At 41.1% G+C, this 14,321-nt stretch overlaps 1 protein-coding gene across 1 annotated transcript in view; it reads left to right on the top strand.

Annotated features, from left to right (window-relative positions):
* The window catches only part of LOC134355037 (calcium-activated chloride channel regulator 1-like), a 91,867-nt gene that overhangs the window by 50,162 nt on the left and 27,384 nt on the right, over positions 1-14,321 (top strand). Inside the window, exons 7-10 of the mRNA XM_063064712.1 lie at positions 5,025-5,249; positions 5,331-5,508; positions 7,897-8,003; positions 8,091-8,312. Of these exons, the coding sequence (XP_062920782.1) occupies positions 5,025-5,249; positions 5,331-5,508; positions 7,897-8,003; positions 8,091-8,312 (732 nt within the window). The remainder of the gene's footprint in view (positions 1-5,024; positions 5,250-5,330; positions 5,509-7,896; positions 8,004-8,090; positions 8,313-14,321) is intronic.

Raw genomic sequence — 14,321 nt, 5'->3', positions numbered from 1 at the left:
CCCGGAGTCTTCCCCGAGTGTAATGAACGTATAGCCTCGGCGATTTCCTCATAAGAAATGGGTTGATTCTTCTGTTTGCAGTTATCTGCAGAAAGTTCAGGGATATTTAATTGATCTAAAAATTATTTATTACAGTATTATCTTTAAGGGAATCAGAACTATAAAGTGTAAAATAGAATTCTCTAAAGGTATTTTTTATTTCAGAGTAATCAATTGTTCTATCACCATTAGTTTTGCAAATTTCTTTTATTTGTCACTTAACTACAGAAGTTTTTAATTGTTTGGCCAATACTTTGCCTGATTTATCTCCGTGAATGTAAAATTGAGTTTTATGTTTAAGAAACACACATCAAAGTTGCTGGTGAACGCAGCAGGCCAGGCAGCATCTATAGGAAGAGGCGCATGCTGCCTGGCCTGCTGCGTTCACCAGCAACTTTGATGTGTGTTGCTTGAATTTCCAGCATCTGCAGAATTCCTGTTGTTTATGTTTAAGAAGTTGAGTTTCAATTGGATATGTTAACAGAAGGTCATATTTAGATTTAACTTCAATACGTCTTTTATGTAAAACAGGATCTGGAACTATAGCATATTTTTCATTTAATTGTTTCAATTGATTGCCTAATTCAATTCTTTCTTTATTAGCTTTACTCTTAACACTCACAGTATAAGAAATAATTTGTCTTCTAATATAGACCTCGAAAGTATCCCATACAATAAGATTAGAAGTCTCTTCCTTTTTATTTTCTTCAAAAAACAAAATGATATGCTTCTCTAGAAATTTTTAGAATTCCTTATCAGATAACAACGTTGTATTAAAACTTCAAAATCTGTTGGTTTTAGAAAGACCAGGGAGTTTTAAAGATAAAAATGTAGGAGCATGATCTGAAACAGCAGGAATGAACTGATAAAATTATTTGACCATTGATAAATAAATAATCAATCCTGGAATGTATATGATGAACATGAGAAAAAAATGAATATTCCCTATCTAAGGGATGTAAATAATGCCAAACATCAACTATAGCACACTTCATTAAAAAGGATTGAATAAACAAACTTATTTATTAGGAGATGCTGGTCTAGAAGATGATCAGTCTAAAATTGAGTCAAGCCAACAATTAAAATCTCCTCCCATCACCAAAGAGTAAAGATTCAGATCTGGTAAAAACAGAAAAAAAACACTCAAAGAATCCTGGATCATCTACATTTGGGGCATACACATTGGCAACTACTAGTAATTTATTATCTGGTTTTCCTGAAACTATAACAAAACATCCATTAGTGTCAGACACTACTTTATGTTGGACAAAGGAAAGTGTCTTATCTTTTAGAATCAAAACTTCTCTAGATTTGGCCTGAAAAGACGAGTGAAAACAAAATCTGTTCCAATGGCTAAAAAAATGTAGATTATCACATTTGTGTATGTGTGTTTCTTGTTAAAAAAAATAATAGAGACCTTAAATTTCTTAATATAAGCAAAAATCTTATTACGTTTAACAGGGTGATTTACTCTTTCACATTGAATCTATGTAAATTAATTGTTTGGTCCATTTTTAATATTATTTAAAGGAGGAGTTAAAATGTAAGTTAATAACCAAGCCATAAACCTTGAGAAATGGTAAGCAAGCAACAAGTTGGCTAAAAATTCGAAAACAGCTTCTGGGAAAAAAAACACACCCCCGCCCACCTCCCAAAGAAGGAAAACCGACCAATAGAAAGTCAGCATCTAAAAACTATGGACAACCCCCAAAAAAACTTGGTGATCGCTCCAATTAGTTTCAAGGTTGTTTATAATCCAACCTAGACTAAACAATATCCAAATAAGAAATTCAATTGTCGTATATCAAAAATACAGTATTAAAAGTACGAAAGGAAATTAGTTACAAAGGTTTACCAAAAGTAAAAGACACAATTATTCATACAGAATACATTAAACATTAATATTATATCTTCATGGAAAACAGACTAATCAGTTAGACTTCAAATTTAAAAAACATTCGTGCTTCAATATTCAAGCAAAACCATTCGAAGGATCCATCCTAATGAGATTTTCATTCAAAATGGGTAGCCAAGGGACGGGTTAAAACTCTTATTAAAAAAAATTCCAACAGAGCTTATTTAAACTTAGCACATTGCTGCATAACCTCAAGTGAATAATATTCAAGAATCTTAATATTCCACCCTATAAACAATCATGCCCCTTCGGTGGGATTTGCAAGTTAGAAGTTTAATCTTGTGTCTTCATGTAAGGAGAAACTAAACAGCTAGCCTTCAGATTTTAAAAACTTTTGAGCTTCAACAGACGAGTGAAACTATTCGAAAGAACCATTTTGAAGTGTGACTCTGAGTTGGGCTGGGTAGCGAAGGGAAGGCTTGAAACCCTTATTAAAAAGCTCAGACATAACTTCTTTGAACTTAACACATTCCTGCATAACCTCAGGTGAATAATCTTCGCCAATTCTAATTTTGCGACCATTATAGTCAATCATGCCTTTTCAATGAGATTCGGAAATTAAGAGTTCCTTTGTTTTAAATTCCTTTAAACAGATTATTACTGATCTTATAAAAGTTTCTGGTGAATGCAGCAGGCCAGGCAGCATCTCTAGGAAGAAGTACAGTCGATGTTTTGGGCCGAGACCCTTCGTCAGGATCTCATCTCCCTAGAGATGCTGCCTGGCCTGCTACGTTCACCAGCAAAGTTTATGTGTGTTACTTGAAATTCCAGCACCTGCAGATTTCCTCGTGTTTGTGTTTCCTCTTGGTCTCTGAATGTTAAGAGTTCTGAGCACAGGAGATCTGTGAACTCAATCAATTATAGGCACAGAGGTCAAAATCTCCAGAAATAATTCTCGTAAAAAGTTTATAAAAAACTCCATAGGATGATTACCTTCGATTAATTCTTTGAGACCCAAAACTCGTAGGTTGTTCCTTCTACTTCTATTTTCTAGGTTGATAATCTTCTGTCTTAACTTTTTGTTGAACTTCGATTGTGTTTCACAAAGCTTCTGCTATTCATCCACTTCTGTTTCCAAAACCAACAACATTTTCTAAATGGAGAGAAAATCCAAAAATCTGAGATGCAAAGGGTCTTGGGAGTCCTTATGCAGAACATTCCAAAGGTTCAATTTCAGGTAGAGTCAGTGGTGTAAGGCAAGGTGAGGAAGGCAAATGCACTTATCATTCAATTCAAGATGTCCAGAATACAAGAGCAGGCATGTGATGCTGAGGCTTTATAAGGAACTGGTGAGGCCTCACCTTGAGTATTGTGAACACTTTGGGCTCCTCATCTAAGAAAAGATGTGCTGGCATCGGAGAGTGTCAGAGGAGGTTCTGGGAATGAAAAGGTTATCATACAAGGAATGTTGGATAGCTCTGGGTCTGTACTCGCTGGAACTTAGAATGATGATGTGGGACCTCATTGAAAACTTTCAATTGTTGAAAGGCCTAGACAGAGAAGATGTGGAAAGGATGATTCACATGGTGGATAGTCTACTCTAGGACAAGAGGGCACAGGTTCGGTATTGAGGGGCATCCATTTAAATGAGGGATGCAGGGAAATTTCATTAGCTAGAGGGAGGTGAATTTGTGGAATGTTTTACCACAGACAGCTGTGGAGGCCAGGTCACTGGGTGTATTTAAGGCAGAGCTTGATAGGTTGTTGATTGGAGACGGCATCAAAAATTACAGAGAAAAGGCCAGGGAGTGTGTCTGAGTGGAGAGAAAAGGGTCAACTAAGATTGAGTAGTGGAGCAGACTCAGGCCAAATGGCCTAATTCGACTCCTTATTCTGGAATAATGTTTTATGGTCTTATGGTCTATATACAGATTTGGGGTGAATGGGGCATCAGGGAGGGGTAGCACCTCTGGTGGGGGAACAAGTCGTATCCTTTTCAAGGCGGTTTGTCCACCTCTGGTCCCCACCTGGCACTCAGCTCTCACCTGTGGCTCCACGTAGCTGTTTGCATGCGACAGCGGCCACACCCTGGGCAACGGCTTTGACAAGCCGGCTAAACCAGGTGAGGGTAGCCGACGGTGAGATAGGGAGTTGTCTATCCCAGCATGTGAAGACAGACTCCAGCTGATTGAGTGGATGAGACCAATGGTAGGTCCAACGGTCAAGAAGGCGGTGTCTGTAAGTGTCGTGGAACGCGTAGAGCAGGACAAGACACAGAAGGTGTCCTGGTCGTCCACTGTGCCTAGACCCATCTCCAGCCATCTCAACTCTGTCTTGCCACTGGATCTAGATGGGAATTGGGAAGAGAAAGTGAGGGTGACGCTGTGCAACTCTCCCTCACTTAAATCCAAATCAAGCGCTAGTCTCGACACCATCATACGCTGGCTGGTTGCGATGTGACATCAGCGCCGAACTCCGGAAGCGAAGGTTCCCGAGTTCGAAGCGAGTCGAGCTGCTCCTGAGCACGCTTTCCATCCATGCCAGGTTGAGTGTCAAGCTAGTAACTCGACTTTGTACAAAAAAAAGTACTAATGGTGTCGAGGTCTTCATCGATGATGATGGATGAACTTTTAATACAGACATTTTGAGCATTCTGTTTTATAGGATTGCTTTTACATTTATATTGATTATGCTTTTTTAATGCATCAGATCCAGAGAAACAATCACATTTTTATATGACAATCATATTTGTCATTCTTCATGTTTACTGAAGAATGATAATAAACAACCTTAAATTGAATCACATTGGACAATTTTTGAAAATTAGAAGAAGCTGTCCCAGTTTTAGTTGTAGACAGCAGTAGGAACATTGAAAACAGCACTGAATGAACATCCCACACTCTGGGGATGTTGAGCCCCACATTACCAAACAGGTAAATGTGCCGGTCACTTGCTCATCCAGTACTGTGGGGCTGAATTGCAACAACAGCCTGATTCCAGCAGAATGGCCGCAGCTTCATGGTTTACATCTAAAGGCATTAAGATTCAGTTGTATCCAGCACTGTCTGGCCCATTAAACGGGGCTGAGATTAATCTTACATCACACTTTGTGCTTTATGTTTGTGAACAGGAGAATCGCATTGTCAGGCTTCGACAAGCTGCTGAGATATTCTTGCTGCAGGTCATTGAAAAAGGATCACAAGTTGGAATTGTCACTTTTAACTCTGATGCAAGCATTAAAGCACAGTTAAAAAAGATTGTTAATCCTGATGTGAGGAAGTATCTTGTACAGCTGCTACCAACATCAACTGGAGGGGGAACGAGTATCTGTGCAGGGGTTCGATCTGGCTTTCAGGTAGGTCTGGAAAACTTCATTAACACATTCCTTTCAGGGATTACATTTTACCCAACTTGTTGACAACTCATTGTCTTTCAGGTACTTCGTGGTGATGATGGAGATACAAGTGGTGATGAAATTATTTTGCTTACGGACGGAGAGGACAACAGTATTAGCAGTTGTTTCACAGAGGTGGAACAGAGTAGAGCCACGATCCACACAATTGCATTGGGGCCAAGTGCAGACAAGGATCTAGAGAAGCTCTCAGCAAAGACAGGTAACCAGCACCAAATAACTGGACTGTTAGCAACTGGACAACCAGTATGATAACATGCTTGGAGAGGATAAAGAGATTCACCAGGATGTTGCCTGAGCTGGAGATCATCACCTATGAGGAGAGATGACACAATTATTGTAATAAATCTTACTTCTAAACTCTGTCCCTTTTGTAATAAATCATTTTAAAGATCATCTTTATTTGTCACATTTACGCCAAAATATCAAAACATGCAGGGAAATGCATTTTTTTTTCAGTCTGAGTGGTGAAAATGTCGGCCCATCATTATGGGCCAAAGGGACTGTACTGAGTTGTACTGTTCTATGTTCTATGTACTCGAGGCTTCTCACAAGAGTCGGCAACATAGCAAACCAACAACTTACTAACCCTAAGCCGTATATCTTTGCAAGACAGGAGGAAACTGGAACACCCGGAGGAAACCCACGTAGTCATGGGGTGAACGTACAAACCCCTTACAGACAGCAGTGGGAATTGAACTCTGATCTTACAGCTGGCATAGTGAAGGATTGCCTTTCTAACTATGTGCTGCACTTGCCTGCTAACTTTACATGATTCCTACAAAAGACCATGGAGATCTCACTGCCCCCTCCTTCAAGTAATGAACCTGGTCAAAATAGTTGATGTCCACCAACTGATCCTTGGCACACCGTCTAGTTATATCCCTGCAGCTAAAAAGACCGATATATTCTGATTCTTTGTCTTCTACACAATAACCAATCTTCATCCATGGTAACACACTCCCCTAAAAGTCTTGTTATATCCACAGAAGTGTATTGAAGAGTAGGATGGACATTGTCACCACCAGAGCTGAAATAAAACTTAGTAGTATATTACCAACGTTTTAGGCATGAAGATGACCAACATTCTTGTGGGTCAGTGTGCTAGAGCTGTTGTGGAGGGTTTAAACTACTTTGACAATGAGATGGGAACCAGAGGGATAGGTCAGAGAGGGAGCAGTTGATGTAAATGTAAATGCGGTGTAAAGAAAGATTGTGAGAAAGGCTAGGCAGTGGATAAAGCACAATGGCTGGCAGTTGGGTGGGTCTATTTTAATGCAAGAAGTATGAGAACAAGGATGATGAACTTAGGGCACGGGTCAGTACATGGAACTATGACATTGTGGCCATTACACAAAACGTGACTATCATAAAGGCTGGAATAGCTAATGGATGTTCTGGGTTTAAATCCTTCAGACAGACAGTGAAGAAGGTGAAAGAGGTGGCATTGCTAATCAGTGTTAGTATCACAGTGGCAGAAAGCAATGTCTTGTGGCAGGATAGTCTACTGAGTCAGTGTGGGTGCAAATCAAAAACAAGAATGGAGCAATCACTCTATTGGGAGTATTCTATAGACCCCAAATAGCAGTAAAAACTGATGAGAAGATTGGGAGGCAGAATTTGGAAAGGTGCAAAAAATAACAAGGTTGATTTCATAAGTGATTTCAATATCCCTAACATTGATTGGATCTCCTAAGCATAAAAAGTTTGGTGGGCAGAATTTGTTTGGTGCATTGAAGACAAATTGCTCACACAATATGTAGATAGGCTGTCTAAAGGAGAGGCAATACTAGATGTTGTACTTGGTGATGAACTTGGTCAGGTGACAGATCTCTTGGTGGATGAGTATTTCGGAGATAGTGACCACAACTCCCTGTCCTTACCATAACCTTGAACAGGATAGGAGCAAACAGAATAGGAATATACTGACTTGAGGTAGGAGAAATTTTGATTCTATTAGGCAGGAACTTGGGAGCATAAAATGGGAATTGATGTACTCAGGGAAATGCACAACAGAAATCTGGAGGCTGTTTATTTATTTATTGGGATACAGTGCAGAAATGTCCCTTTGAGCCATGCTACAAACCAATCCCCTGATTTAATCCTAGCCTAATCACAGGATAATTTACAGTGAATAACTGACTTACGAACTGCTGCATCTTTGGACTGTGGGAGGAAATCAGAGCATTTAGAGGAAACCCACACTGACACATGGAGGAATGTACGCACTCGTGACAGGTAGTGGCAAGAGCACTTGCATGGCGGCATGGATATGTTTGACCCATTGAGGTAGGGAAAAGGTAGTAAATTGAAGAAACCATGGTTAACAAAAGATGTGGAATATCTAATCAAGAAAGAAACTTACTTAAGGTTTAGGAGGCAAGGGTCAGGCAGAGTGCTACAGTTACAAGGTAGCTAGGAAAGAGCTTAAGAATGGACCAAGGGGACATGAGAAGGATTTGCCAAGTAGAATTAAGGAAAACTGAAAGTGTTCCATAAGTATGAGATGAACATGAGGACAAATAGAGTGAGGGCAAAACCATTTAGGGACAATATCTGGATTATTTTTTTTTCCTCTTCCATTAATTAGGAGGTCTACAGTTTGCAGCCACTGACAACGTGGACACAAATGGACTAATTGATGCATTCAGTGGATTAGTATCAGGAGATGGTGACATTAACCAACAGTCAATTGAGGTTCGATTACTTTAGAGAATTAATTTCCAATTATTCTTGTGTTACCAAGTGCTTTGTAATAATATATGTTTATTTCCTCATTTCTAGCTCGAAAGTACAGGAAAGAGTGTTGATGAAAACAGTTGGTTTAATGGTTCAATTTTTGTCGATAAAACTGTTGGAAGTGACACACATTTTGTGTTCACTTGGGAGGTGTCCACACCACAAGTATTTGTACGTGACCCCAATGGAAAGGTATACAGCAACAATGACTTTGTCATAGAAGAGAACATACACACTGCACGGCTCGAAATTGAAGGCACAGCCCAGGTATTCTCCTATGTACTCTCCGCAGATGCTGACGGATCTGTCTGCTTTCCCCTGTGTTTTCTAGTTTTACATTCTGTTAACATTACAGTCAATGTCCATTAGTTGAACTTGCTGATTTAGGTTTTATTGATTGAGTGCTGTCTGTTTACTACCATCCAATTTTACAGATCAAATAGGAATATTGAGTACAGTTATTTTACTACATTACACTCACTTTACTCACTTTACACTTACGAGCTGAGGCTTATTCCAACTCCAGTGCCACAATGAAGTTTGCTGATGACACCACTATTGTTCACCCAATCAAAGCATATAGGAAGGAAATTAAAATTTGGCTGAGTGATGTTACTACAACCTCTCACGCAATGTCAGGTAGCAAAGAGCTGATTATTGACTTAAGGAGGAGTAGGCTGGACATCCATGATCAGGTCCTCATCAGGAGATCATAGAGAAACAGCAAGGTTAAATTCCGATGTGTTATTGTTAGGGAAATTAATTTGCTTAGGAATTTCAGTTAAAGTTGGTCACTAATAAATTGGACGTGGACTTCAAAGTGACTAAAGAATATTCATGAATAAAGGAAGAATGACTCGCTAACGGTGTGATTGTCAAGTCTTCTGAAGAACAATAGTCACAGCCTTTTTTTATGCATGCGCACAGAAAGTCAATTACATCAGTCAAAGTTAAAAAAGTCAATTCTGTGCTTCTTATCAATTCCCACAAAAATGCCAGATACAGGCTACGTCCACACTACGCCGGATAATTTTGAAAACGCCGGTTTCGAGTAAAAACGACAGGGGTCCACACTAAGCGTTTTTCAAAATATCTCCCAAACAACAGGAATTCTGCAGATGCTGGAAATTCAAGCAACACACATCAAAGTTGCTGGTGAACGCAGCAGGCCAGGCAGCATCTATAGGAAGAGGCGCAGTCGACGTTTCAGGCCGAGACCCTTCGTCAGGTCGAAGGGTCTCGGCCTGAAACGTCAACTGCGCCTCTTCCTATAGATGCTGCCTGGCCTGCTGCGTTCACCAGCAACTTTGATGTGTGTTGCTTCAAAATATCTCCGTCCACATTAGGCGGATATTTGGGCGAATCTCCTCCTACTGGGCATGCGCAGGACACACAGAAAACAAGCAAAGAGGAAACGGTATACTTTGTGCGCCTTTGTCCAGTTACAGAGTAGAAGAACTTTAAAGGAATTACTCTTGGCTCTCGCACAGGAGGACTTAAAACTTAAAAAAAAACAAATACTGGAGCGTATGGAGGCAACCGACAGGGAGTTCACGGACAGTATGACCTAGCTGACGACGAACATTGAAAAACTAACTCTGTTACATTAACAAAGCACCTTGTTAAGTGTATAAAACGTCTGCATCAGTGTTATCTTGTATTTCCATACAATGTTACATTAGGCTGTTACACAGCTATTGTCAGAGAAGTACTTGTATAAATAGGTAAACCACCTTCATACAAGCAAGGACAGAAAACAGGGCGAAGTGAGTATACTTATTTATTCAGTAAGCTATGGGTCAAGTGGCTTCAGTCTCGTCCGTCTGTTCTGAAATTGTTAGGTGGTGGCGTTCAAGAAAACAACGAACATCTGTTCCAGCACGTCATGACAGCATTTTTAAATAGTCAAAAAAACTCACTTCACAATTTAACTCTCACGCAGTTCACACCAACTGCGCGTTATAACAGCTTGCGCAGTACCAAGCAGAAGCAGAAAAAGCATTGTTGTTGTGGTGTTGTCATGACAGCGTTTTAAAATCTCTCCGGTTACCCCGTACACACTACGCCGGATATTAAGCGTTTTCAGATTTATTCACTCTGGAGAGTGTTTTCGAAAATCTCCGTTTTCGGGGGCTGAAAACGCCGGCTCAGTGTGGACGGGGGGGGGGGGGCAAAACGAAGTGAAAAAGCTTCGTTTTCAAAAGTATCCGGCGTATTGTGGACGTACAGTCTCTTTTCCTCATTGCCCATAATACATACAGATAGGTTGTTATACATCTTTGAAACTAAGATACTGTAGATTATTGCATGCCTGTTGAGAACCCAGGCCAAATGGCTAATCTTTATAAATGTTATAAGAGGGTTCATAAAATCCTTAGATCCAGTAAGTCATTAAAGTACAAGGTATAATTTGTTTTATATATTAGTACCAGACAGGTGAAGAAAAACTATACACAGATTAATTTACTTGACAGCCCACAGGGCACTCCCTAAAATATATGAATTTCACTGTCTCCCTCTTGTTTACGCTGTTTACGGCAGTAGGCTAAAGGACCTATCTCTGCTGATCCAGGCACGCATTCTATAGTCTCACAGAGATATTTGCCCAACCCAGCTGGCTAAAATGCTCCACAGTCCCCTCCTTTTTTGATAATTCTGATCAATTCTCCTCCTTGAAAAAAGGGGGTTCATATGAAGAGGAGGGAGGGGCATGGTCAGACAGGCTTCCTCATCATACTCTGAATTGCAGGCCTGTCTTGTGTTGGGTAGCACACGCTGAAGCTAACTCTAAATGTGTATTATAAACACAGCCAAATCTAGATGCTAAAGCAATAAGGCAAATAAGTCCACATATGTTTAGCCACTTCATTTCCCTTTTTTTAGTTTTATGTCTTTTCCAGTACACTATCAGACTCCAGAAGAGAGAGATAATACAGCTTATCCTGGGTTCCATGCAACCATCAGCTTTGCGTAGTATCTTGCCTTCCTTATGGGTAGTTAGCAGCACTTGATAGGGTCTCTTCCACTGAGGAGAGAGAGAAAGAGTTTTTCCAGTGATTTCATATATAGATAATTACTTGGTTTAAATGTATTTCCCTCCCCAGGTTTTCGTAGGGCTGCAGTCACTTTTCCGTGATTTATTCTAATAGCTTCACCTAGGTTTTGGGATTGGCAGTATGGGGGTACTGCAAGGGCTTTGCGTCATGCGTAGCACTCCTTTCTGCAAAAGAGCTCGGTAGTAGGTTTAATACCGTTGGCAGCCTTAGGAGATAAACGGTATTGGCTAATGGAAGAGTCTCAAGTTTTTACGTGTGACTTGGTGTGGTGCTGCAAAGGCAAATCGACCCACATGATTCTTGTGCAATGCTTGCAAAGACGGGTCCACTTCTTGCAGTCGAAGTGGCAGGTCATACTCAAGAGAAGGGGGTGGGGTTTCCCCTCTAAGGATATGAGAGACCCTAAAAGGGAGAGTGTCTAGTGGGTCTCTTAGTATCACTCCAGTATCGGGACCAAAATAGGTTACACCGGAAGGGTACCCTGACTTTGCTCTTTTATCCATTTCTCCATCGGACCCAGATATATAGGCTTCGGAGGGGCTGTGTCCCCAGGGATACATGATGTACGGAGTGGTCTCCTTCCAGAAAGTAATTTATTTGCGAAGGATATAGCTGTGTTTTGGTGGCACGACCTTCAAGGATAAATAAAAATATTTGGCTCTTAAAGAACATCCTGTAACGTTCTCCGACCTAGCCTCGCCTTTCTTCTTATTTCCATCATCACTTTGAATGAGTGTGCTACTTCAGGTCGCAAACAATTTTAAAAGGTTTGCAATGCTAAAGGTCCATTTTGTTCCATTTGTATTCCTACAAGACCATAAGACCATATGCTACTGGAGCAGAAGTAGGCAAATCGGCCCATCGAGTTTGCTCCATCATTCAATCATGGGCTGATCTAATTCTTCCAGTATCCCCAATCCCCTGCGTTCTCCCCATACCCTTTGATGCCCTAGCTAATCAAGAACCTATCTATATCTGTCTTAAATGCACCCAATGACTTGGCCTCCTCAGCTGCTTGTGGCATCAAATTCCACAGATTTTCCACCCTCTGACGACAGTAATTTCTCTGCATCTCTATTCTACAGGGACATTCTGCAATTCTGAAGTTGTACCTTCTTGTCCTTGACTCCCTGACCATAGGAAATAACTTTGCCATATCTAATCTGTTCAGTCCTTTTAACATTCGGAATGTTTCTATGAGATCCCTCCTCTTTCTCCTGAATTCCAGGGAATACTGCCCAAGACCTGCCAGACATTCCTCATACGATAACCCTTTCATTCCTGGAGTCATTCTCGTTAATCTTCTCTGAACCCCCTCCAACGTCAGCATATCCCTTCTAAAATAAGGAGCCCAAAACTGCACACAATACTCCAAGAGTGGTCTCATGACTGCCTTTTAGAGCCTCAACATCACATCCCTGCTTTTATATAGGGGACTCGATAGTAAGGGGGTCAGATAGGCGATTCTGTGGACGCAGTCCAGAGACCCGGATGGTAGTCTGCCTCCCTGGTGCCAGGGTCCGGGATATCCTGAAGTGGGAGGGTGAGGAGCCAGAGGTCGTGGTACATATACGTACCAATGACATAGGTAGGAAAAGGGATGAGGTCCTGAAAGAAGAATATAGGGAGCTAGGAAGGGAGTTGAGAAAAAGGACCGCAAAGGTAGTAATCTCGGGATTACTGCCTGTGCCACGCGACAGTGAGAGTAGGAATGCGATGAGGTGGAGGATAAATGTGTGGCTGAGGGATTGGAGCAGGGGGCAGGGATTCAAGTTTTTGGATCATTGGGACCTCTTTTGGCGCAGGCGTGACCTGTACAAAAAGGACAGGTTACACTTGAATCCTAGGGGGACCAATATCCTGGCAGGGAGATTAGCGAGGGCTACTGAGGTGACTTTAAACTAGAATGGTTGGGGGTTGGGAATCAAATTAAAGAGGCTAGGCATGAGGAGGTTAGTTCACAACAGGGGGATGGGAACCAGTGCAGAGAGACAGGGGGGTGTAAAGTGAGGGTAGAAGCAAAAAGTACTTAGGAGAAGAGTAAAAGTGGCAGGCCGACAAATCCAGGGCAAGCATTAAAAAGGGCCACTTTTCAACATAATTGTATAAGGGCTAAGGGAGTTGTAAAAGAGCGCCTGAAGGCTTTGTGTGTCAATGCAAGGAGCATTTGTAATAAGGTGGATGAATTGAAAGTGCAGATTGTTATTAATGATTATGATATAGTTGGGATCACAGAGACATGGCTCCAGGGTGACCAAGGATGGGAGCTCAAGGTTCAGGGATATTCAATATTCAGGAGGGATAGATATGAAGGAAGGGGAGGTGGGGTGGCGTTGCTGGTTAAAGAAGAGATTAACGCAATAGAAAGGAAGGACATAAGCTGGGAAGATGTGGAATCAATATGGGTAGAGCTGCGTAACACTAAGGGGCAGAAGACGCTGGTGGGAGTTGTGTACAGGCCACCTAACAGTAGTAGTGAGATCGGAGATGGTATTAAACAGGAAATTAGAAATGTGTGTAACAAAGGAACAGCAGTTATAATGGGTGACTTCAATCTACATGTAGATTGGGTGAACCAAATTGGTAAAGGTGCTGAGGAAGAGGATTTCTTGGAATGTATGCGGGATGGTTTTTTGAACCAACATGTCGAGGAACCAACTAGAGAGCAGGCTATTCTGGACTGGGTTTTGAGCAATGAGGAAGGGTTAATTAGCACTCTTGTCGTGAGAGGCCCCTTGGGTAAGAGTGACCATAATATGGTGGAATTCTTCATTAAGATGGAGAGTGACATAGTTAATTCAGAAACAAAGGTTCTGAACTTAAAGAGGGGTAACTTTGAAGGTATGAGACGTGAATTAGCTAAGATAGACTGGCAAATGACACTTCAAGGATTGACGGTGGATATGCAATGGTGAGCATTTAAAGGTTGCATGGATGAATTACAACAATTGTTCATCCCAGTTTGGCAAAAGAATAAATCAAGGAAGGTAGTGCACCCGTGGCTGACAAGAGAAATTAGGGATAGTATCAATTCCAAAGAAGAAGCATACAAATTAGCCAGAGAAAGTGGCTCACCTGAGGACTGGGAGAAATTCAGAGTCCAGCAGAGGAGGACAAAGGGCTTAATTAGGAAGGGGAGAAAAGATTATGAGAGAAAGCTGGCAGGGAACATAAAAACGGACTGTAAAAGCTTTTATAGATATGTAAAAAGGAAAAGACT

Source organism: Mobula hypostoma, chromosome 12 (genome assembly GCF_963921235.1).
Source record: "Mobula hypostoma chromosome 12, sMobHyp1.1, whole genome shotgun sequence".
NCBI lineage: Eukaryota > Metazoa > Chordata > Chondrichthyes > Myliobatiformes > Myliobatidae > Mobula > Mobula hypostoma.
This window is presented reverse-complemented; position numbering and strand designations above follow the sequence as displayed.